The 22,547-nt window shown below is 42.7% G+C and overlaps 3 protein-coding genes across 5 annotated transcripts in view; 1 reads left to right on the top strand and 2 right to left on the bottom strand.

The window, feature by feature from the left end:
• Positions 1-157: 157 nt before the first annotated feature.
• LOC138591831 (RNA polymerase II elongation factor ELL-like) lies at positions 158-12,562 on the bottom strand. The gene is made up of 12 exons (XM_069662530.1): positions 12,357-12,562; positions 8,650-8,694; positions 8,426-8,544; positions 6,669-6,829; positions 5,455-5,753; positions 4,475-4,599; positions 3,883-4,372; positions 3,712-3,799; positions 3,565-3,631; positions 3,169-3,340; positions 1,589-1,633; positions 158-1,496 (listed from the first exon to the last, which is right to left on the bottom strand). Exons 1-12 carry the CDS (start codon positions 12,489-12,491, stop codon positions 1,368-1,370), a joined length of 1,875 nt encoding a protein of 624 aa, XP_069518631.1. The 5' UTR covers positions 12,492-12,562; the 3' UTR covers positions 158-1,367.
• Positions 7,795-18,804, top strand: LOC138591192 (ankyrin repeat domain-containing protein 34B). The gene is made up of 5 exons (XM_069661709.1): positions 7,795-7,848; positions 14,559-14,774; positions 15,739-15,921; positions 16,308-16,524; positions 18,059-18,804. Exons 2-5 carry the CDS (start codon positions 14,562-14,564, stop codon positions 18,802-18,804), a joined length of 1,359 nt encoding a protein of 452 aa, XP_069517810.1. The 5' UTR covers positions 7,795-7,848; positions 14,559-14,561.
• Positions 18,805-21,849: 3,045 nt separating this feature from the next.
• The window catches only part of LOC138590855 (single-stranded DNA-binding protein 3), a 42,802-nt gene continuing 42,104 nt past the window's right edge, over positions 21,850-22,547 (bottom strand). For all 3 annotated transcript variants that reach the window (XM_069661255.1, XM_069661256.1, XM_069661257.1), the window contains one exon: positions 21,850-22,188. In XM_069661255.1, the coding sequence (XP_069517356.1) occupies positions 22,159-22,188 (30 nt within the window). In that variant the 3' untranslated portion in view covers positions 21,850-22,158. The remainder of the gene's footprint in view (positions 22,189-22,547) is intronic.

Genomic DNA, 22,547 nt, shown 5'->3' with positions numbered 1-22,547 from the left:
TTTGGAAAACAAAATCACTCTGAATCAAGAAAATAGTTAGTTTCTCCCTTTTTATTTCACCACAAGAGAACACATTCATCCCGACATGATTTGACGTTAATTCAATTATTAATGTAATTGATTAAAAAAGAAAAAATTAACAGACTAGGCTTTTATTTAATACATATTATAAAGGACCAATTAAAAGCAAAACAGCGATCTTCAAGCTTTGTTATGAATAGATTACTTTTTAGAGATCCTGTAACCAAATTCCTCCCTCATCTTTAAAGTAAAATACTGACTCGGTTCATATAAGGTATCATAAGGTAACAATATAAAATTATAAACACGTACGGGGGATTTTATTTTTGCAATATTGTAACCTAAAGAGCGTTAATAAGGAAGAAATCACACGAAATGAATACCAATGAATTTATTTAAAACTCTGACATGAAATTCTGATTTACTCCTCATGCATTCTGTAAAATACACAGCATGCAACATCTTTTTCTTCTTTTTTTTTTAACCATTTCAGCCTTACGTAACAGTAAGCCCATAACTTTCTGTCCTCTGACAATGAAACTTTAACATTAAACATTTACTGCAACATACACTGTAAATTCCCTGAATACAACTTCAAGACAGCATTTCATGTTCGACGTAACAGTCTTCCGTGCTCCAGGAAAGCCACATTAAGGACAACAGCAGAATGCTTTGAATCCAGTCGAGGAGTAGAAACTGTTCCAGGCACTGGCGATACTTTCAGGAGTCAATGGAGAGCGGATTTGGCTTGAACTGAGATGAAATGTCTTAACTCACAAAACCCAAAGAACAGATGTTTCCTCAGGAGGCTGCGATCAGAACTCTTACCTGCTTTGCATACAAGCTGTCTGGGTATGTACAGCGTGCAGTTATCTCATGCTTGCTGCTTAAACACTGACATGGCGAACAGAACACAGAAGCAAACACCCAGATTGATTTAATTCACAGAAAATGAGTGATGGTGATGGGAATCTACACATGTTTTTGTTAAACTTAGCACCTCATTTCCACATACAGTGTACCTGTTTGCATTTTTAAAGAGTGAGTTTCAGCTTAAAGAGCCTTGTTACTTCATGTGTCCTTGGCAGTATCATGTAACTCATTGGTTGAACCATTTGTTTAAGAAAACTTCCCATCCTGCAAGAAAAAATGTCTCATTAAAGGGCTGATTTTCCCAGCGTACCACTGCTGCTCCTCACAAATGACTCCCAGCCTCATTGGCGTTTCCAGCAGCTCTCGTGGGACTACGTTTAGCCGTAAAGACCGTAGACTCCAGCTCGATGGCTTTCATTTCAGCAGCGTGAAGCTCCCACGCTCTAATTTCACTGGCCTCACAATTAAGCTCTTCAGTTGAGACTAGAGTCATCCACGCGGATTTGTTGTTGGTCGTACTCTGATATGAGCTTCTTGATGTGGGCCAGTTTGTTGTGAAGACGTTCACAGTGAATCTTGTCCTTGTTAAAGTTGGGGTTGGACTAACGGGACAAAAAAAGACTTGGTTATGTAACAGCAAAAGAAAGAAGTGGAGTTTCCCCCATGAAGCAATCTTTGGAAAAAAAGTTGTTACCTTTTTAATTTTGCGATATTCTTGAAGAATTTGATCATGAACCGTCTGCATGAGAGAAACACAGAGATAAGAATGAGGCTAATACATGTAGACATCTGTGTAATTTAACTTTTTCATTTAATTTGCTGAATGTGGTTATACGAGGAAAAATGAGATCACTCTAAATCAGTTCCTAGTGATATTAAAGGGATGACAAAACACTTTAACTCTGCCTTTAACGCTGCTGAACAACCACAAGCTCACTTCTGTTCTAAAACATAAGTTTGGCTAGTCTTAAGGCTCTGGGTTCGACTCCCACCCTCGGCACCACTCTCCTCCCCCTGTTTCCAACACTACACACTGCCCTCTCTCTCTCTCTCTCTCATAATAAAAGGCATAAAAAGTCCAAATAAAAAGGGAACTACAGAACTGAGGATGTATGTTTTTCCATGAATGAGGGAACTTATTTTCGTACCATGCATGCATGAGAGGACGCTGTACACGTTGTATTTAAATTTATTTTAAAATGTATTTATTTATCTTTATTTTAAAATGTTTACCTTATATTTTTGCTTCCTTTCTTTTAAATCTAATTGTTATTTAATTGTTTTTTCCCCTGTATGTTTTCTTTTTTACTACACCTTTTCTTTTTTATTCATCTTTTTTTTTATTTTATAATTTTTACTCTCTGTGTCTTTGATTACTCTCTGACTACTGTTGTTGTGTCCTACATGTTGGCTATTTAAGAAGTAACCTTCATGTGTGCATTTATAAATTGAGTTACATCCTTACATTTCTTATTCATAATTCTGTATGAATTAAACGACTGACTAACTTTAATTGTAGACCCAAGGATTGTTTTGGGTGGGTGGTGATGTTGTGTATGTGTGGTGGGTGGTCTATGTTACTGTTAATGTACTGCTAATTATATATATAAAAACCTCACTTAAATTGTATGGGGAAAACTGGAAATTAAGCATAATACCTATTAGCTAGTTAAATGATCTTTTCAAGACCCTTAATGGAAAGCTACCTCCTCACGTCACAAACTTGTTGGGTTGGAATTTCAGAACCTACATGACTCGTTCCACTGATTGGCTAGCTCTTAAAGTCCCTCGAGCTTTCACTGAACTTGGCAGATCTTTATTTTCTGTTGATGCCCCGAGCTCATGGAGAGCCCTTCAACACACTGTAAAGATTAAAGCTCTTCCCTCTCCTGCAGAGTTTAGGACTTTGATTTCCAGCCAGTGTGTGTCAAATTGTAACTGTTTTAATTGATATTTATTGATCTGTTGTTTCTGTGATTCATCTTATGAATTTGTTCTTTCTGCTGTTTTAATGCTTCTGTAATCCCGACAGCATTCGACATGAGGGAAACCTTAGTGTCCTTTTCAGAATACAAAGGTTTGCAATGAAATGAGCTGTCTGTATGTGCTACCTCTGTGACAACATACTTCTTGTGAAAAGAAGAGTTGAGAAGTTTCTATGGACATTTGGATACCTCCTCTCTCGCTAGAAAAGCAAAATACAAACCTACAAGCTCGCAGGGGACGAATGTTGCTCTAAACCTAGATCTCTTTATAACTGCTGGATTTCATTACCTTGTATTTATGCGATTCGTGGTGTAGCTGTTTAAGCTGCGTGTCCAGCTCCATGAACTGCCGCGTCACGCTGTCGATACGAGCATGTAGATCTCGGTACTCGCTGTACTCCCTGTTAAAGTCCTGCTTGTAGCTCTGTCTCTGGGGGTGAGAGCGAATCCTTGTATACGACCTGCGCAGGGAACATGACAAAGGGACAACGTGATCAGGTCAGTCGAGTTAAAAGCCTTCAGAGGCTTTGTTGTGTAAAAGGTGTGATTATTGGTAGGAGATCAAGGACAGACAGACTTCTTTTTAATCTAAAAAAATACAATAATTAATTAGCTATAGAGATATCTCAACAGACACTTCGATGCACTCTGCGTCAAGGTACCAAAATTGGACCAAATTACTTACGATAAGTAGTCTGCTGTGTCGCTTTCCTCTTGAAGCAGACTAGAGTCAAACAAAATGTCACTTGGCTCTAAAAGAGAGAAGAAAGAATTTTTAACATGCAGAATATCAACACTTAAAAGTCCCACTCTAACACCTTACAGCACTCACCTGTGCAGTCCAAGGGCTCTTCCTTCTTTGAATCCTCTGAACGATGCCCTTTTCTCCTTTCCTTCCTGTCTCTACACCGATCCTTCTCCTAACAAACAGAACAAGAACAATCTCAGTTACCTGTGTTGCATGAAATTTAAAAAACGACACACTAAAAGAAAATGTTCTCACCTGATCTTTGTGTTTGTGTTTGCTCTTCTTCCTCTTGATTGTGTGTCTGTCCAGATCAGGCACCACCAGAGGGGACGGAGGATCAGGACTGGGTTTCCGGTGGTCTGCTGCCGTGCTGTCGGGCTCCTCCAGAGTACAGGGAGGAGTCGCTTTGAGCCTCTTCGCCACTTCTTCTTCGCGCTGACACACGGCCGACAAGGAGTCTAACAGCTTTCGAGGATCGAGCGAGTTCCTTCGCTTGTCGTTCCCCGACGCTTCTGTGACGTCTTTATGAACTGCTGGTTTGGACGACCTCACTTGTGGCTTGTCGCTGGCTGTTTTGCTTGAGATGTGAGATATCCTGGGCTTCTTACTCAGCAGGGGGTCAGTGTATTCCTCTGGCAGGGAGGGTTTTGGGCGGTGTGCTGGGGAGGAGTTTGGGGTGTCTCGTAGCGGACTGACCTGGGCTTCTGGGACGGTGAGGAGGCTCTGCTGAGGCTGAAACAGTCTCCTGCACAGCAACAGGAAGATGTTAAGAATGCCTATTCGACTTAAAAACATAGTCTGAGTATTTGTCATGACATAAACATGGTGGAAAGTCTTGTTCTCTTACCTGACAAGGATTCGTTTAAGGAGTTGCTGGTCTCCTGAGCTGTAGCCTGGCCAGTCCTTCTGCAGCTCCTTATACAGGCCGTCCTTTAGACCATACGTGTTGTTTCGACAACTGAGCTGACCAACCTGCATGCAAATAAACGGACAAAAAGGGTTAGAAAAGAGTTATCTTGTGTGCTTTGAGTTAATTTCATTCATTTTCTAGTAGATTTGATTGTTAACAGAGTGACAGTAGCCCTTTTAACATTGTGGTTCCACCACAACGCCGTAACTAAGCCCTGCCGTTACGCCGTCTTTGCCATTTTACATTGAACCAAGCAACACCAGCTTAAAGCCGTCCATTTGTTTTTACATTGCGTTCCGGCGTTGCGGAACAAAAGGCGCACACCATGTAAGCAAAAAGTGCGAGCTTCAAATACACACACACGGCGCTGTTACACCCTGCTAGGTCCCCCGTTTACACCGAAGCCATTTCGCCTCTGTTACTACCTCTGATGCCGGCTCAGAGGTGGAACGACTTTGCTCCACCACTCCGCCTCTGTGTGTTTTACATAAAAGACGAGGTGTAACAGAGGAGTTATAATCCCAACTTGAACTGGCAGTGTAAAAGGGGCTAGTGTTTGATTCAAACATGTGTCTGACACACTGTAGTGCAGTGTCATTTTTCCAATACTTTGGGCCTTTAAAAAATGGACGTGCCAAGAGGCCGGACTTCTACAGTGTAAAGCAGTACGGCAATAAAGCAATAAATTATTATATGTAAACAATGCAAATTCTTCTTAGAAGTTTTGTATGCTGCTGTTTCCCTTCAAACTACTTTTTTTTTTTCACAGCTTTGTTTATTGAGATTTTATGCCATATAATGATGAAACGAAGGGCCTGATGAGACTAAATGTTTAGACTTAGAACTAAAAAGATCTCAAGTTCATGTTTTCTTACAGCCCTTTTTTCCTCCTTGGGCAAAAGAAAGGAACAAGTTACCTCCATCAGTACGGAGTCCAGCATGTCTTTGTCTCCCGCTGTCAGTCCATCAGTCTGCAGCCTCAAGATCAGCTCGGGTCTCTTGTACGGCCTCAGAGCCAGCAGGTGCGATACCCTCTCCCTGAGCGGCCTCCCCTGCATTTCACCAAGGCTCTTCCTGTTTGAGGCGCAGACGCTCTTCCTCGGCCTGGACATCCCGACTCCTTTCCTAACGCTGCTGACCAGAGGCTGGGCGGAGGGTCGGGGCTTGGCGAGGCTGGCCAGAGCGGGGGCTGGGGCTCGCACCGTCACCTTCTTGACTGCAAGGGAGCAGGAAATCTGACATCAAAAGCAGCACTTGCAATATATAAAGCGATAATACCTTCAAAAGACATCCTTCACACGCGGATGATCCCATCATCAAAGGTAGGTTAGCTTGTGCTCTGCTTTGTTTTGTGTCCTTAAAATGCACGTGTTAGCTTGTGTGAAATAAAGGTTCTTTTTTCAGGTTAGATCAGGCTGACACCAGAGGAAGAAGATGATCATATTTGTCCTGTGGCAGAACGGTGGATGAAAAGGGAAAAGACCTGGTTTCACCTCTTCAGAAACCCACAGACGAGTCACAAGGATGCACACACACACACACACACACACACACACACACACACACACACACACACACACACACACACACACACACGTCTCAGTGAGCAAAAGCTGCTGTCTAATTTCGGAAATAACCACACAGTTGCACCAGCCTGCAGCGAGTCTTTTAGCTCTACACGCTTCCTCTTGTGTGAGTGTGTCTACGTGTAACTTGTGTGTGTGCATTTGCTGAGAGAAGATGACGTTGGCTGAAGAAACTGTTTCGAGGGAAGTGGTTTGGCGGTTACAAGAAAGATGGCGGTGACACAAAAAGAAATACTAAATCACCGGGTTGTCGTGCGTTTGCATATTTTGTTTTGTGCAGACTCAGCAGCTTTTAAAACATCAAATTATACAATAAAAATACAGAAATTGCTAAAAAAAAAAAAGAGACTGGCTGTTACTACTACATGTCACTGGTAGCCACACATGTTGCTATGGCGACCAATGCAATATGGCCGACTGATTTTTTTTTTTTTTTCCCCGACAACATCAGCACAGTACAAATTTGTCCTCAGGCCACTTTGATACCTCTTGTATAACCGAGCAGGCGCGGAGCGTGCACATGTGAGCGTCGCTGTGCGTCTTACCCCGGTAGCGCCCGCTCTGCTTGATGACAATGGCCCCTCGGCTGCGCGTCTCCTCCTCAACTTGGGCCATGCTTTGACGTGCCTTATCGTACGAGTCATCCGTAGCTTTGACCGTCATCTTCTTCTGAATCACTCCGAGACATGACAGCTCCTCGGCAGCACTGGGAGAAGGAGGAGGAGGAGGAGGAGGAGGAGGAGCGGGTTATAGACAGCAGAATGACAGAACTTTTAGGACTCATGTTATCATTAGCTTGTCTCAGTCTGTTGCTGACTGATGCAGATGCGACTAAAACACTTTACATGTCTCCTATTTCATGTTTTTTCCCCACAAAGGTCGCTTTGTATTTGTGTTAGCAGCTGGTTTTCACAATTCTTGGCATTTATCAAATTCACGTCTGGGCGTCCGAGGCCGGTACAGTCAGGCTCCCTGGGTTTTCTCTGGCATTTACAAAGAGACTAACAGAGAGACGGTACCAGCGGGGGGACTTTCACACAGCAGTGGGGAAGCGGAGACATTTAAAAATACTAAAAAAATGTTTAGAAGCTCAGTTAATTATATACATAAAAAAACAAAGTGAACATATAATCATTCAATCACCCGGCTTCAAACATGATTACGGGCTTGCTGTTTTGATTACAGTATTTCATGTTTGATCTCCCTGTTATTTAATGGCATCATTTCTTTGCTGTAGTAAATTTTGCAGCTTTTCATGTGATCACGTGATGCAAACTTGTTAATCTCTATTTACAGATTCTACATAGTAGAATAGGATTTGAACTACGCTTGTAGTTCGAGTAATATTGACCAATCACGTTTCGGCAGGCTGCGGCGTATGCAAGAAAAACAGTCCATGAGGAGGTGGAACGTGATCCGCCGTAATAACATCCCGGCTGACGACGGCTTAGCTTCTTATTAATCTCTATAAACAGACATCTGCATGCTAACAGCTAACAATCTGTTCTGGATCTAAAATTGAACTTGAGATTAACTCCCTTGACGCAGTGTCACGAAAGCCGCTCAGCGTTCAGATGTCCCGATTTCCTCGAATGTACCAGATCGATCCGACCTCCGTTCAACAAACGAGCATTTTAAAAGTTTTCTTCTCCTCTTGAGGACAGACCTGACAAAGCTTCATTTTTACTTCTTACAAATCTGCATCATGATGAAATTTCAGCGAAGGTAAGACCCGTTAATAACAAGTAAATCACAAGGAAACGGTTTCTTTCTGTAACAATGCAGCACGCGGAAAAGGAAGTCTTGACGGGAAGACGTTTAACGATTACCGCCCGGCACGTTCACAGGTGTCCCCAGAGGCTATTTCATCTCAGACTACAACCAATGGGATCCGACATTGATATTTTGTTAATATGCAACTATCAAAGTATTAAAAATGGCCTCAATTTAAGCTACACAAGCAAAGGAGACCCTCAGAGACAACATTGTTTATTTCCAAATAGTGATTTTTAATGCCTCTCACAGCTGCCACAGGGTCGGTGTCACACAGGGCGATTAACAGCACACAGCTTTATGTGTACATTTCCCACAGCAAAGATTCACAGTGAGTGATACGTTTGACTAAGTTGGAAAGCAGAACATACTATTTGCTCATTTTCAGGACAAGAGCTGCATAAATATGGCGCAGCTTTGTCCACATGAATCGCAAAGAGCGACACAAAACGTAAGGTTCTCACGGTAGCTTTAAATTTAAAAAGTGCAGACTAACTGTGTTTTATGATTGTTGTTTGTTTGTATTTACCCAGCGCTGAGCTGTTGCACGCAGTCAAAGCTTCCATGCGGATTGTCTCGGGCGACGTTGGTCACGCCAAAGGAGAATATCCTCGAATCTCCATTCTCTGAACAAGGGATCGAGATTCTCTGTGACAGGAATGAGAGACACAACAAGAGGAACACTTAGATTCAACATATTTAAAATAGTTAATTATATTAATAACCGCTAGTAGAAAGTAATGCAGGTCTTACCCCTTGATTCCCATTAAAACAGATGGTGGGATGAGAAGACCAACCCTGTAGAAGAAGACAAATCATTTGAGTGTGTCTGCTAGTGTGGTAGTAATATAGTAATAGTAACACACACACACACACAAATACCTCAGATCTGATAACAGACCGGCACATACATGCAAAAATATTAGAATGTGTTCAGGCTGTGCTGTTTGTGCTCGTGCTACATCCTTTATTGTGGTTTTATGAGCGTTCTTTCGAAACCCATTAAGTGTTCTTCTCTCCTGACACCATTGTGACACCTTCACTCAGGTTTAAAGCCAGTGCTGCGTACCAATCCAAAACCTGTGTGTTCCATTCCCCAAAGCTGAAATCTGAATATCTAATTTAGTAGAAGTTATTAGAGGTATTTTCATGTAAAGGACATGGATTGTTGTGGCACTATGTTACAAGAAATCTCTACAAAACACACCTGAATAGAGTTGCATTGTGGGTAATGTAGGCTCCAAGATCTGACAGGAGAGATGAAGGCTGGGAATATTGATCCTTCTGATTTTACAGTTTATTGTGAGTATGAAAGTATTTGAACGACCAATATCGATTAATGAATCCCGAGATTTATCTTTAAAAAATATGTGAAAAAACCAAAAACGTGTCTGAGCGCTCCTGAACGCAGCACCACTCAGCGCATCTCCCTGAAACACGGCAGTGAGGGAGACATGCCCGGACTTGTTTACTGCAGCTACTACGGAGACATCAGCGATCGCTGACAGACTCTTTTTTATCTTGTGTGCATCCATGAATATGCAAGTTAGATTTCCACTGATGTTTGTGTTACTCGCTGTAATCATCGGCTTTGGCTGTGAGTGTATTTTCGACATGTGGTTGTACAGTATGCCTTTCCCCATGTTTTGATCTTCGCGCTATGAGATCTCGTGGCCAAATCTCGCGCAAGTTGAAGCCCGGTTAGTGTACTCAAAACCAAGAGCCAAATGTTCAGACTAAAAATCTGAAACTGGAAAAAAGTTCATAAGCTGTCTAATTCATGAAATTGTTAATATCGTGTTGACTGCTGTGTGTTTTAATGTTATGTCAATTCTTATTGTAAACATTAAAAATGTTGATAATGCACCAGGTTAGAGGTGCACTGAAATACCCCTAACAAAAATCGATATCAGATCGAATCAAATTGAGAAATCCTTAACGATGCCCAGCCCAATCATAAACCTCTGTATCCGCACAGATATTGATCCAGCATATTGGATTTGTGCATCCCATTATTTATACTTACCGGTAATTGAGTTGAATTGAAATAATTGAAGTGATTCATCGACAATCTTTCCCCTTGGAAACGCATACCCCTGTTGTACCCTGACACTTATGCATGACTGGCCTTTAAATAAATTCAATTTGATTGTGAAGAGAGCTCAGTGTGGCTCGGGCTAAGGTTATTACAACCTGCTGCTCAAACAAGCAGCTTGTCACACGAGAATACTCTGAACACGGTGAAATAATAGGCTGTCATCTCCCACAGAGGTGAATTAGCCTGAAGGAAAGAGCAGAAATGACTGACCAAAGTGACACGTTTCAACATGGACGGAAACTATGTGATTACTAGTGTTTAATTGACCTTTCCATGGTGGGGGTTCACCTGTTGATGGGAGCGGTGAGTCAGGTGGCCTGTACACATGCAGAGCTGTTTTTTTTAATGTATCTGTGATCAGGCCAAGTGGGTTATGAAGAGCCACACTTACCAGCTAAATAAAGCAACATCAGTATAGTGCGCTTGTTAGACTCCCTGTTGGGTGTTTTCCCCCACTTCCTGTCTATCTCATCATGACACTCTGACACTAAATACGTGAGGTATGACAGGAGATGTGCGGTTTTCGTTTCACTAGAAAGAAATGGATGGCAGTAATTTTGTTCATTTAGGACTTTCCTAACCATGTTACTAGGAATCACTGAATTGAGGAAGTTTACGTGACAGTTCTCTGTTTAGACTTCCTGCTGTCTCTGATTCATTTCTTGTAAACTGGGTCAAACCTTTATATGGAAGCCATTAAAGGACTATATTGAAATGGTCGCGTAGCCTACAAAAGAAAAAGCATTATTATTTTTTCATATAAGTAGAAATGCAAAATGCACTCTGTAGGCAGGACACCAAGGGTTTTTAACTATAATGTAAAAACAATAAAACAATATACGCTTACGGTATCCGTTTCTTACAATTACATCTATCATTCCAGAAGGTAGCTTAAGGTCTCTGTCAAAAGAGATTGATTGATGTCTGAATGGAACACCTGCTTTAATGAGAGGAATGTAGATGTAATAAACAGAGGCGCTGCATGCTGAATGTGTTTGAATATTGTCCACGTTAGAGCAGGTAAAGCCGAAAGTGAATTATCAAATGTAATTTACATTTTGACTTCAATAGAACTTGAATAAATAGATAAAAAAGTTATGAATCACGAAGAAGAAGTTTCGTTCTCTTTGGCGGCATCTATGGTGATAAACGGTAATTTCAGGAGCACACTTCCCAGATATCCAAACAGTGTCGCATGTGTGACGTCTTAGACTGAGTGTCGAATTTGTTTCTTTTTCTTTGGATTTTCACTTATTTTTGAAGTTGTATCTGTAGTCATCGATCTTTTCTTTGTTTGTTCAGCCATAGTAGATTACTGTTTACTCGCAACAGTTGCAGAGACCGGAAATGCAGACCAACCACTGCTGGGTGATGGAAAGCACGTCACTAACTGGGCGCCGCTTGTGATTTTTTTCTGTGGAAGTCGCACCAGACACCCAGTCTGTAATTCTGAAAATGTAAAGGCTGTCATCAGTGGGCCATAGGCTCAATCACCATTGTGTTACCTCATTCGGCGATAGATAGTGACTTAACAGACATTTATTTAAATGAAAATCTAAAAGCTTATTACATTAATGGTTACATAGCATTCTCGTTTTTACATTTGACGTTAAATATTGTCTACTGCACAGCAGGATAGGACATGGGAAATTAATTGCTTTTCTGTATTTATTTTTAAATTGGAAAATCCTATTAAGATTATGTGAATATCAGAATGCAAATCAGATTATTGCATTTTCAAATTATGCAAATTATAATGCTTGTGTAGAATTACATTTTCAAGTTGACATAATCATTTAAATATTGTCCCCTACAGGCTTCCATATGTTTAATTTTGAATCTGACCATCTATGTGTCTTTCAATCTGTTTCCCATAAGCTGTACTGTAGATAAAACCTGGCTTCAACTCTGTTCATGTTTACCAAAAGATGATAAGTGCTCCATCTCTTGAATGCAATTCAAAAGACCCTCCTACTACCAGCCTGTTTCCCCCCCAACAGCCTGTTTCCTTTCTTTCCTCCTCGACTCCAACACTGATTAACATTCATAATACTTGCCAGCAGCTTGTAACGACTTGGCTAGCAGCTTGTTACAAGCATCACCACACTGTGAAGCGTTTCCGCATTGCATTATGCAACATGTATTCCCATTTCATAGCTAAAAGGAGGCTTACGGGAGAAAACAACCGAGGAAGGTGTTAGTGAAGTTCGGCTAAAATGCAAATCACAAACCCACCTTTCTCGCCTTCTCTTATCACTTGGCTTTTAAGTTAGGGTTTCCTGGGCGAAGTGGTTTAAGAAAACCAACCCTTAATGTGTGTTTTAGGTAATTATTCGAGGAGAAAATGTTAAAAACAACCTACCTTGCCGTTTTGAAAGGAACCAATGGCTCTTGCCGCGCTGTCAGTGAGTTTGACATGAAAAACAGAGACGTTATTGCCGAGGCTCAGTTTACCGCTGGACAGTCCGTAACAGTGCTTCTCCTTTAGCGCCAACATCCCGCCGCATATCCCCCCTACGACGCTAAATCCGGACAAAACAAATCCCGCATAAACAAACACGCATTGGCGAGAGGAGCCAGAGAAATGCTAAACGGTTCCGTGTGGCTGCTCCTCCGCCGCGCGCTATTCTGGAGTAGATCGCATTACGTCATGACGGCTGAACTCAGAGCAGTTTTTATTGGCCAAGAGACATAAATAAACCGTTACGTCGGGCTTACGTAACCACTTCTACTTTTTCTGTCTCCCTCTCACTATGCTAATTTTCTTTCTTTCACAGGAGGGGGATTTCTTTCATGTGAGTGGGAACAGGTCATTCATCGTTCTGGAGGTTTCTGAAGGAGAGATCTGGAAGGAATAAAACCTCTGTATTTGTAGTATTATACTGAAACACTGAGGTTGATATGAAGCGGACACAATGCATCACACAACCAAAAACGTTTGCTACGTTTTTTAAACTATTCCAATATTGTATGTTTTATCGATATCAATAATTGAAGGACTTGCAGTGATGCAGGGAAGGAATCAGAACTTTAAAAAAAGGAAGTGTAGAAAAAACTCTGTAAAATTAAAAGCTCTGCATTTGAAATTGTGAAAACTAAAAAAAGGCTATAAAAATATAAGCTAAACTTGAAGTAGGCTTTATGCTGGGCAGCTGTATTACAGTTACTGATGCTACCATTTAATATACTGCTTGGTAATTGTATCTATACAGATATAAACGTACTTATTTCTTATTATTGTGTATTAATAATATGATTCAGCAAAGTTACTAAAGTAAATATAGTGGAATAAAAACTAAAATAAAATGCTTTAAAATGCAGTCTTTGATGTACAAAGTAGCAGAAAATGTGTCTGTATAGCCTATTAATGCCTAGCAAAAATGTTGATATGTTATTTTTAGTTCACAAGCAAAAAATTGCCAACTTTGTCCTTGTTTAATCCTTGTAAATTGTTAAGCTAAATCATGATCACACACAGCTTGTAATCAGTGTTTACTGTGCCTCTAACCACATAATCATTTATCATATATCATTTATTTCTTAATTTGAATTGGGCTTTGGAAAGCCCTGTCGGCAGCTGAGGATAAAGGTCTCTCTGGTCAGGTGTAGTTAGCTTCAGCTCAGATTCATTGACTCTGCTCTGCTCTTGGTTCTTGGTTTGGTACCTGTTTGTGGATGTTAATTATTTAAGCAACAGAATTTGGCTTGAGGGGATCGGTTGGCTTTTTTCTCTCATCCAGTGATGCAATGATGAGTAAGTAGACCCCATGTCTCAGTCTGCAAATCTCAGATACTCAAGTAGACAGCACGTGACTTTACAGGTACTCTAAAGAGCAACAGAATCAAAGCACACTCAGGGTTTTGTCTTTGCTTCACCTCAATTCATGACATGTTTGCAAGTTAAAGATGTAGAAAAAGATTAGATTAATATGCTTTCCTGCTGCTTATGCTTGCTGCTAATTTTATCAGCTCCAACTAATTGCTGTTTGGCTTAATTGCACGTCTGGTATTTGAAGTGTTTTTTTCCCGGTCTCAGACGTGCTTGGAGGCGGTCTCTCTCCCTCTCTGCTGTTTGGATTTATTCAAGTCAGATTTTAATATTTAGCAGAGCAGTTACTTAGTGCTTTGTAGAGGAAAAAAAAGAGACAAAAACAAAAGAACACTGTGCGTTTATGTGTACATTTGTAATCACTGTATTTGTGTCTCATTTGTCTCTCCCTGCCAGTGTTTGAACGCAGATGGTGGTCACAGCCAGGCAGTTGGGAACTGTTCAAAGCTGACTCATATCAAAGGGCCTCTGAGTCTTTGTAGCACAGTGTCGGCAACAGGTGACATTTTGGACTCAACAGCATTTATAACTTTGAACGCTGGCTGTGGGGAGAACATCCCCTCAACCCAGCAGGTACGGAAGTGACAGAGGAGTTACATAGGGAGACAGAGGCAGAGCGAGCAGATGAAAGTTAGCATCCTCTCACTTTAGTCTTCTTCAGACCAGCAACATGCTTCAACTACACCGCCTGAACCTTTTAGTTAGAATATAGTTAGACTTTGCTTTATCCTTCAGGCAATGTGGGACCCCCTGTCGGACTGCAGACCCCTCATCAGTGCAGCAGCCTCGGGTAGGCTTCGTCTGGTCCGCCTGCTGGTGGAAGGAGGCGCTCAGGTCAACGGGTGCAACCCGGGAGGAGAGACGGCTCTGCTGGCTGCCTGTAAGGCCCTGAGAGGGGAGCCTGCCGGGCCGGAGACGGTGAAACTCCTCACATACCTGCTCCAGAACAAGGTCAGTTTGCAGTGGGTAATATCCCCCCATCTCAGCTCAGAATGCATGCACGTTTCCATAAACTAAAGTTCAACAGAATATTGATTTGGATGTATTTGTAATGCATAATAAATGCAGTAAGAGAAGTGTACGGTTCTTTTAATGCATAGTAAACAGGTCCTGATCTTTGCTTGTGTCTTCCAGGTATTAAACTCTGTCTGAACAATTTGGTGCTGCAGAACACAACACAGTGTACTCTGAGGAGAGATAATTATTGATTACATAGAGGCCTGTGCAGCGAGTCCATCTCATAAAGTGTATTCTCGCTCAACGAGAACACAAGGGCAACAAAAGCAGAGCAGATCTCATTAAAGGGCCATTACTGTGTTTTGAACGTAGGCCCTATTTCTTATGTTTACGGGTGCAAATGACTACGAGGTTCAAACCGTTTGGAAATCGCTCTAGTAGATTGATTCAGCCGGCCGCCATGTCACAGCTATAATAGCTACAATGTAAGCCTTTGGGGCAATTACAGACAGGCAGGTTAAGACCACTGAAAGTTCTTACTATAGCCTCTTACAGGCACGAGATTTCAAAGCGAGACTCCCTCTTGAGCGAGAGTTTAGTTCATACTGAAAGGAGGCTTTCTGCGAGACATTAAGAATAACAATCGGAGCCTGTATGTGGCAGAAGGAAGCACTTTTAATGGCCGTAACTCGTGGACTGTAATTGCCCCAAAGGATTATATTGTTGCCATTATAGCTGTTTAACGGCAGCTGGTTAAAGCAATCTAAAGGAGCAGTTCCAAAACATTTTGAACCTACTAGTTATTTACATAACTAAATATATTAAAAAATAGGGCCCTGGTTAAGAAAGATTAGATTAATGTCAGCTGTCTGAACACTCTGACACCTCATTCCTACTGGGCCACTGATAAGCCTTCATTGGACACGAACATGTTACTGTCCTCCACTGTTTGCATCAGGCAGATCCAAACGCACAGGACCGTTCTGGACGCACCGCCCTGATGTACGCCTGCATGGAGCGAGCAGGAGCTCAGGTGGCGTCCACCCTGCTGGCCGCAGGAGCCGACCCCAGCATGGAGGACCAATCCGGAGCCTCAGCGCTGGTGTACGCCATCAACGCACAGCATCAGCCAACGCTGAAGGTCAGTCGTAAAGAGCGTAAGGAATCATCCAAGAAAGCCTGAATCGAAACATTGGATGGATGGAAAAAACAAAGGAAGTTCATCGTAGTAGCAACATTTATTTTACATTTTTAATGATAAATAAAGATGTGTATGTTAGCATTACATTATATCTAAGAATTCATGTGTTAGAGGAGAGTCTGTGGCCCAAAAGGATGGAGCTAAGTTATGTACTTTTGGGGACTTTAAGGTATAACAAAGCATCATAGTGAATAGGGTGACCAACTGTTTTGTACGTTAAATCAAAAATTTGAAAAGAAACTAGTAAGTTGTCAAATAAATGCAGAGTAAAAATGGTCAAATCCAGTCAGTACCTCCAGTACTAACCAGCCCCGTGTGTACTTCAGCTGTTGATGGATGCCTGCCAGGCCCGGGGCCGTGACATCATCATCATCGCCACAGAGATGGGTGTTAACGGAGGCCCGGTGACGAGGCGTTACCTGAATGTCCCTCCGTCTCCTGACTCATCTCCGGTGTCCTGCATGTCCCCGTCTGACATCGTCCTCAAGACGGGCTCACCCAACTCACCCGAGGGAGAGAACATCTTCAACTTCAGGGGACCTGGTTAGTAAACCTGACTGATTTAAGTGCAGATAAAAGAAGCACTTTTTTGATGCTCACCGTGGTAGCGCATTTCAAGTTTACCTGTTAAATGTCACTGTTTTAACTGTTTGCCTCCTTTTGCATGTTTTACAGCTGGTAGCCTTGCTTCATTAGAAATGACTGATATCATACTGGGGAAGGTTACTAGTGTTTGGATCTTCTAATACATCTATTATTTTAGAACACTGTCATTCTAAGTTCGGACGTAAATAATTTAAAATAAAAGTTAGGAAATTCTCTCCCAGTCATTTAGAATGGGCCGGTTGTACAAGTGGGTGGGCCCAGGCCCCGTAGGCCCTGCACACAACTCTGTGAGTGGTTGTAATATCTCATGTAAAAAACCTAAATGTTAAACATTGCCAGTTGTGTTTGGCATTTGTAGTAAGTGGGCTAAAACGTGCAAAACAACTGATTAAAGTGCGGCGCTGCTTTAGCTCAGCGGGTAGAGCAGGCAGCACACATACTGATGCACTGGCCGCAGGCTCAACTCCCGCCCTCTGCCCTCCGCTGCATGTTATCCCCCACTCTCTTCTCCACATATTTCCCGTCTCTCTTCAGCTGTCCTATCAATAATAAAGGGCAGACAGTGATTCAGTCTGTAGGGACTTGGCTTGGGAACCAGAGGGTGGCCGGCTCGAGCGCAGAATTGGGGCTGGTAGCTGGAGAGGTGCTCCGCTCACTCTGAAATCCCTCCATTAGTGCATGTCCATTGGGTCCTGTTTGTGCATGTGTAACAGAGTCAAATATGAAATGTCATTGTAGTAGTATAATCACACAACATCTGTCATTAGCTTTAACCTGACATGTAATGCCTCCAGAGTCAGTGTGTGGAACGTTTGACCCCCTTCTGTTGTCTTACTCCACTGGGGAGGTAAACTACATCGTGTAAGTAAGGAATTTCTGTGTTTTAGCCTTGCTAGCTTAAACTTACTTTCTGTTTCTGTAACATCTGATTTGTGTAGGGGCTCGTTGTGTTTATCCTGACTGACCGGAGGATCCTTGTTGGTTTATCTCTGTCAGAATAAATGGAGATCGCCTCCAAAGAAATCCTGGTCTGTGCCTTTTCCACCAAACACAACGCACTTCTACAGTTACAAGCCTCTCCCTCATGCAATCTTCTTTTATCTTAATATACTTGGTCTTTAAATGATTTCTGTATAATATTATAGAGGCCTGTCTGCTTCACCTGTGGTATGGAGATCTGTACTATCAGCAGTACTCTGTGTGCAGACACTGTGCCCGCCCTAGATATAGCAGAGCGCAGTTTCACAAAGACAAGTCTAGACAGATGACAACAAATTCCTGGTGGTTGAAATCATTAGCTGCGTGATGAGAAGGTGAAAATGTGTCAGGCTGAGGAGAGGTGAACTTATTGCAATGTGTGTATCAAAAGCACCCTGAAAAAAAAGTGTGTTAAGAATACTTTATAGGCAGTTTTAATTCTCCAAACCTGCCTTTAATAAGACTGTAACATAACCCTTCTCCCTTCCACCAGGCCAGAGAGGAAGTAGCATCATCAGAAGACCCCCCTCCTGTGAGCTGAGTCCGTTAAGCAGCCCTCCAGCGCCCAGACAGAGAGTGCTGTCCGAACCGTGGCTGACCATTCACAACCTGGCCTGTCTGAACCGAGCGTACGAGGAGGGTATGAAGGAGAGGAGCGAGCAGACGGAGGAAGACAGGGAGGATTCAAGGAGGGAGGAAGGAGAGGAGGCATATTTTTATCAGTTCAGGGTGGAGGAGAGGAAGGAGAGGGGTTACAGATTTGGAAAAGAGAATTTCTCTCCGAGGGTTTCCCAGTCGCTCCTCTCCCTCGCAGATATCAGCTCCTCTCAGGCGTTCCCAAGGAGACTCCTCCCCAGGAGCCCCAAAAGCTCTCTTGATAAACTCCCTTCCTGTCCGTCTCCTCTCTCCCCACTCCGCAGAAACACCCTCCCCTCTGTCACGGTGGTCCCTCCTCCGCTTCACCTCCCTCCCATAGCGAACCACTCCCACCTCCAGGTTCCACCTTTCAAAAGCAGGAGCATGGTGTACCTGCCTCACCCGCCCAGCTCCTCTCCACCTCCCTCTTCTTCATCAAGGGCGTCTTTTAGACCAGGATTGCTCCCTCCGCTGCAGCCCGCCTCCTCTGTCACGTCCCTGGTTGAACCTCCCACCTCCTGCTGCAACAGCGAGAGGAGCAGGCGGTCACTGCGTCGACACTCGGTGCAGCTCGAGGAGATCAGAGGAGGAGAAACTTTTTAAGGCCTGAGGAAGAGATTTTCTTTTGCCGGAAGCTTCTTCATCCCTCTGTCGTTTTGTATTTATAAAGAAACAAACAGCAAAAGTTGTATGTTTTGTACTGCATGGGGAAGTTGTGCACAATAAATAGTTGCTTCATCCATCCAGCTTTAAAATATTTCAGTCTCATGACCCCTTGTGATTTAATCAAGGCTTCACAAGAGGGTTGAATCTGTATTATAGGAATACTTTTAATGTGGAAGTTTTGTCCATGAAATGATTGAATCAATTTTATTATCCTGACCACAAGACATCGAGAGACAGAAGATAAGTGTCAGGAACACGGGGAGAGAGACTGGTGGACGACACACAGTAAGGGGCCGAGGTCAGGAGGTGAACCTGGGCCCCTGATCCAACTGCTGAGCTCAACCGGTGCATTTCGTGGAGTGAAATCCAAACTGTAAATCCAGTGAAAGAAGTTTATGTTCATGGCAAAAGGAGTGAAGTCATTTTATTTGTTTTTAATATGTATCTACAACAAGGGGGACACAGGCAAAAACGACTGACAACTTGATGAAAATTGAAACAAAAACCGAAAAAAATAAAATAAAATAAAAAAAATTACATTTATTATCAATGCAGTTTTCCCACCTTTTTTTCCAATAAGCAACATTTTTTTGTCTAAAGAAACTTTACAATATAAAGAAACATACGAAGAAGGAACCTCTTTTTTTTTTTCTTTTTTTTTTACTACACGAGACATTTAGGATCTGAAACTACCCTAACATGAGATACAAAGCAACTCCCCAAGGACAGACTGCCTCATATTCAATACTGCTTTGTCATCAAGAGGAAAAGTGAGGAACTGAACAGAAATTTACTCCCCTCGAAAAATTCCTCTCCACCCTCCCTTCCCCTGAATGTTACAGTATTATACATCAGCACGATAGAAATACAGAAATGATCAACGTCGTGACGGCTGTACTTACAGGACAGAAAGATAGAGAGAAGCTCCACTGCATTTTATACAACAGTTTCTCAGAGTACAGGGGAGGAGACGCCCGCTCCCGCACTCTCTCTACCTCTTTTTTAGAACAAATCTGCCCATTATTTTTTTCCCCCTCTTTACTTTCCCCAAAACATTCGCCCCCCCGCCCGTCCCGTTTTAAATAGATACAAAAAAAATCCTTCATAGTAAAGTCTGTACTCTGGTCCCTGGCGTGGTGGATTGAGAGACGGTGTCCCGCGTGCCCTGCTTTCCGTTCGTGTCGCGAGGGTGGAAGCTGAAATGTGTCGGAGGCAGACGCAGAAGGAAACTTTTATTTTGAAAAACTGGCCTCTTTTATTCTGTTCTCGCAAATTCCCTGTGAAAGTTAGCCCGGGAGGGAGGCCCCTGGACAGGAATCCTGTTCAAGGGTTTTCAAGGAAATGTGTGTGACAGTGAGTTAGCTAAAGGCGTTCAAACACCCCTCCCTCGTCCCCTGACTCCTACGACCCCCACCTGTTTATCTGTGATGAGAAGAAATAGCATAATAGTCTATAGCAGCTCCAGTTTCTGTTTCTCATCGTTCATATCATTTCTGAGTAAAAGACACACCGTCTCTGAACAAATACGCACAGTTGCCCCGAATCAGCACGTTTTCTGATCAACTGTTGTCGTGATTTGAAAATATCAAAACATGTCAATGATATCAAAATGCATTTTACAGTATTTACAAAAAACAAAAGATGGAGGGTTGTACAAAAAAAATCAGAGAGGGAGTGTGTGTGTGTGTTGGCCCGTCTGAAAGGTGAGGAAAGGGAGAAGGACGGAGGTCTCTTTCTTCAAGACGAGCAAAGGGAGGGAGGCCGTTCGCTACAGCCAACAGAGCAACGACTCACCGCTTCCTGTCCCGCTTTGCTCCGAACAAAACAATCAGAGGAGTGCTTCCCCGGGAGGGAACGCTGCATGTACGACAACAAAAGTTTGGTAGAAAAACTGACCGGTGTGTGAAAGCAAGTTTCCATAAAAGCACAGACATACATCACAGTGTGTTGAGGACTTCTCAGCAAACAGAAACAACCCAAGTGTTCAGCGGAGAAGGTACACACACGCAGGAGTGAACAGTTACCCTAAGAGGTGGTGGAAGCAGCATGAGCACAACGGGGTCTAATGAAGGAGACGCTGCTGACTGGATCTGCATATTTACACATTTGCTACTAATTCTGCAGTTAACAAAAAAACAGGGATAACACTTAAAAAAGAAAAAAAAGTAACAATGAGTCATAAGACAAATTTAAAGTACATAAATAAATAGAGCTGTGCATTTCACTGCATGGAAGCTACTAAAACAGGAGCTGCTTCTTCTTCTGGGTTGGATCACCGAACAGGAAGTAAAAAAATTTAGATGTTTGCTAAAAGTCTAAAGAGATAAAAGAAAAAGGGCCAATCAGTACCGTGATGGATCACCAGCAGGGGGCGGTGTGCTCACACAGAGCCACATGTTACACAGCTTATTATTTCGGACTTGTGTGCACATATGCTGTCTTCATCGTAATAATGTGCCCGTAGAAACAACACAAATTAGAACCTAATCTTAAATGATCATAACAATTTCATTAATAACAATAATACAATAATAAAAATAGCAATGATACAATACATACACAAAAAAAATGGGGAAAAAAATAAAAATTCACTGATCATCACAACACCTCTGTTCAAAATGTACACACAGAGAGAACAACGTGGGGAGGGGGTGAAGGGGTCGTTTCGTCCGACCCACAACTGAATCCGTCGGGAGGAGCGGCGACAAACAAAAAAAATGACAGTAAAAGTTTTTAAAAAGTCCAAAGTTGTGTTTGAGAAGCTTCCAGGCAGCTGCTAAAAGACCCGACGCTGCGTCCTCATGCGAGGGCTGTGATACCAGTCTCCTCTCCACCTCTTTCTCTGTTTGTCCTCCTTCCCTCGCTCATTGTCTAGAACCTGACAGGAAGCCAGGGAGGCCGGGGCCGGAGTCAGAGAGGAGGCCCTTCCTGTTGCTCTGTGACTGCTTCCTGTTCAGACCGGCGGCCATCTTGCATGCTCCAGGAGGGCCCGTCTTAATTAGAGTCCCAGCATGCTCAAGGGCTGTCCCAGAAGGCTGCGTGGGCCGTAGAGTCCCGAGTGAGAAGGGCAAAGGGGGGAGGAGGCGGGTGGGGGGAGATAGCGGATCCCATGTGGAGAATGGCGGGGGCAGGTGGAGGGTGTGTGTGTGTGTGTGTGAGGAGGAGAGGTGGTCCAATCCGAAGGTGAAGAAAGGATTGAATTGAAGAAAAAAAAAAATCAGGCGCAGGGGGTCAAAAATCAGGGGAGGGGGGAAAATAAAGAAAAGTACAAAAAAAGAGGAAAAAATAAAATCACACACTCATCGTCATGTTGGGTGAATACTGAAAAGAGAGAGAGGGAAGGGGGAGGAGGGCACAGATGAGTGGATATGTCACTGACAACATTTAATCACCAGAGGGCGCTCACACCCAGGCCTGCAGAGCCACAGGAGGCACAGACAGACACCTGACTCCAGTGTAATCAATAATGCAATCAGTCAGTCGTATTAGGAGTCACTTGACTTCATTTCCAAACACAATGACTTAATTTTGCATTAAATTATCACTTTGGTTTTGGTGTCTAAAGTCTTTAATTCAGGCTCTTATTTTGAAATATTTCACTGACTGCTGTTGATCGGTTGAATCAGGGTATTTGATCTCGACTACATTTCCAGCCTGTGCACCCTGTGGCTCTCCAGGTT

This window comes from Semicossyphus pulcher, unplaced genomic scaffold, assembly GCF_022749685.1.
Source record: "Semicossyphus pulcher isolate SPU_LCO1_2020_fin unplaced genomic scaffold, fSemPul1.0.p SCAF_14, whole genome shotgun sequence".
In the NCBI taxonomy this organism is placed as follows: domain Eukaryota; kingdom Metazoa; phylum Chordata; class Actinopteri; order Labriformes; family Labridae; genus Semicossyphus; species Semicossyphus pulcher.
This window is presented reverse-complemented; position numbering and strand designations above follow the sequence as displayed.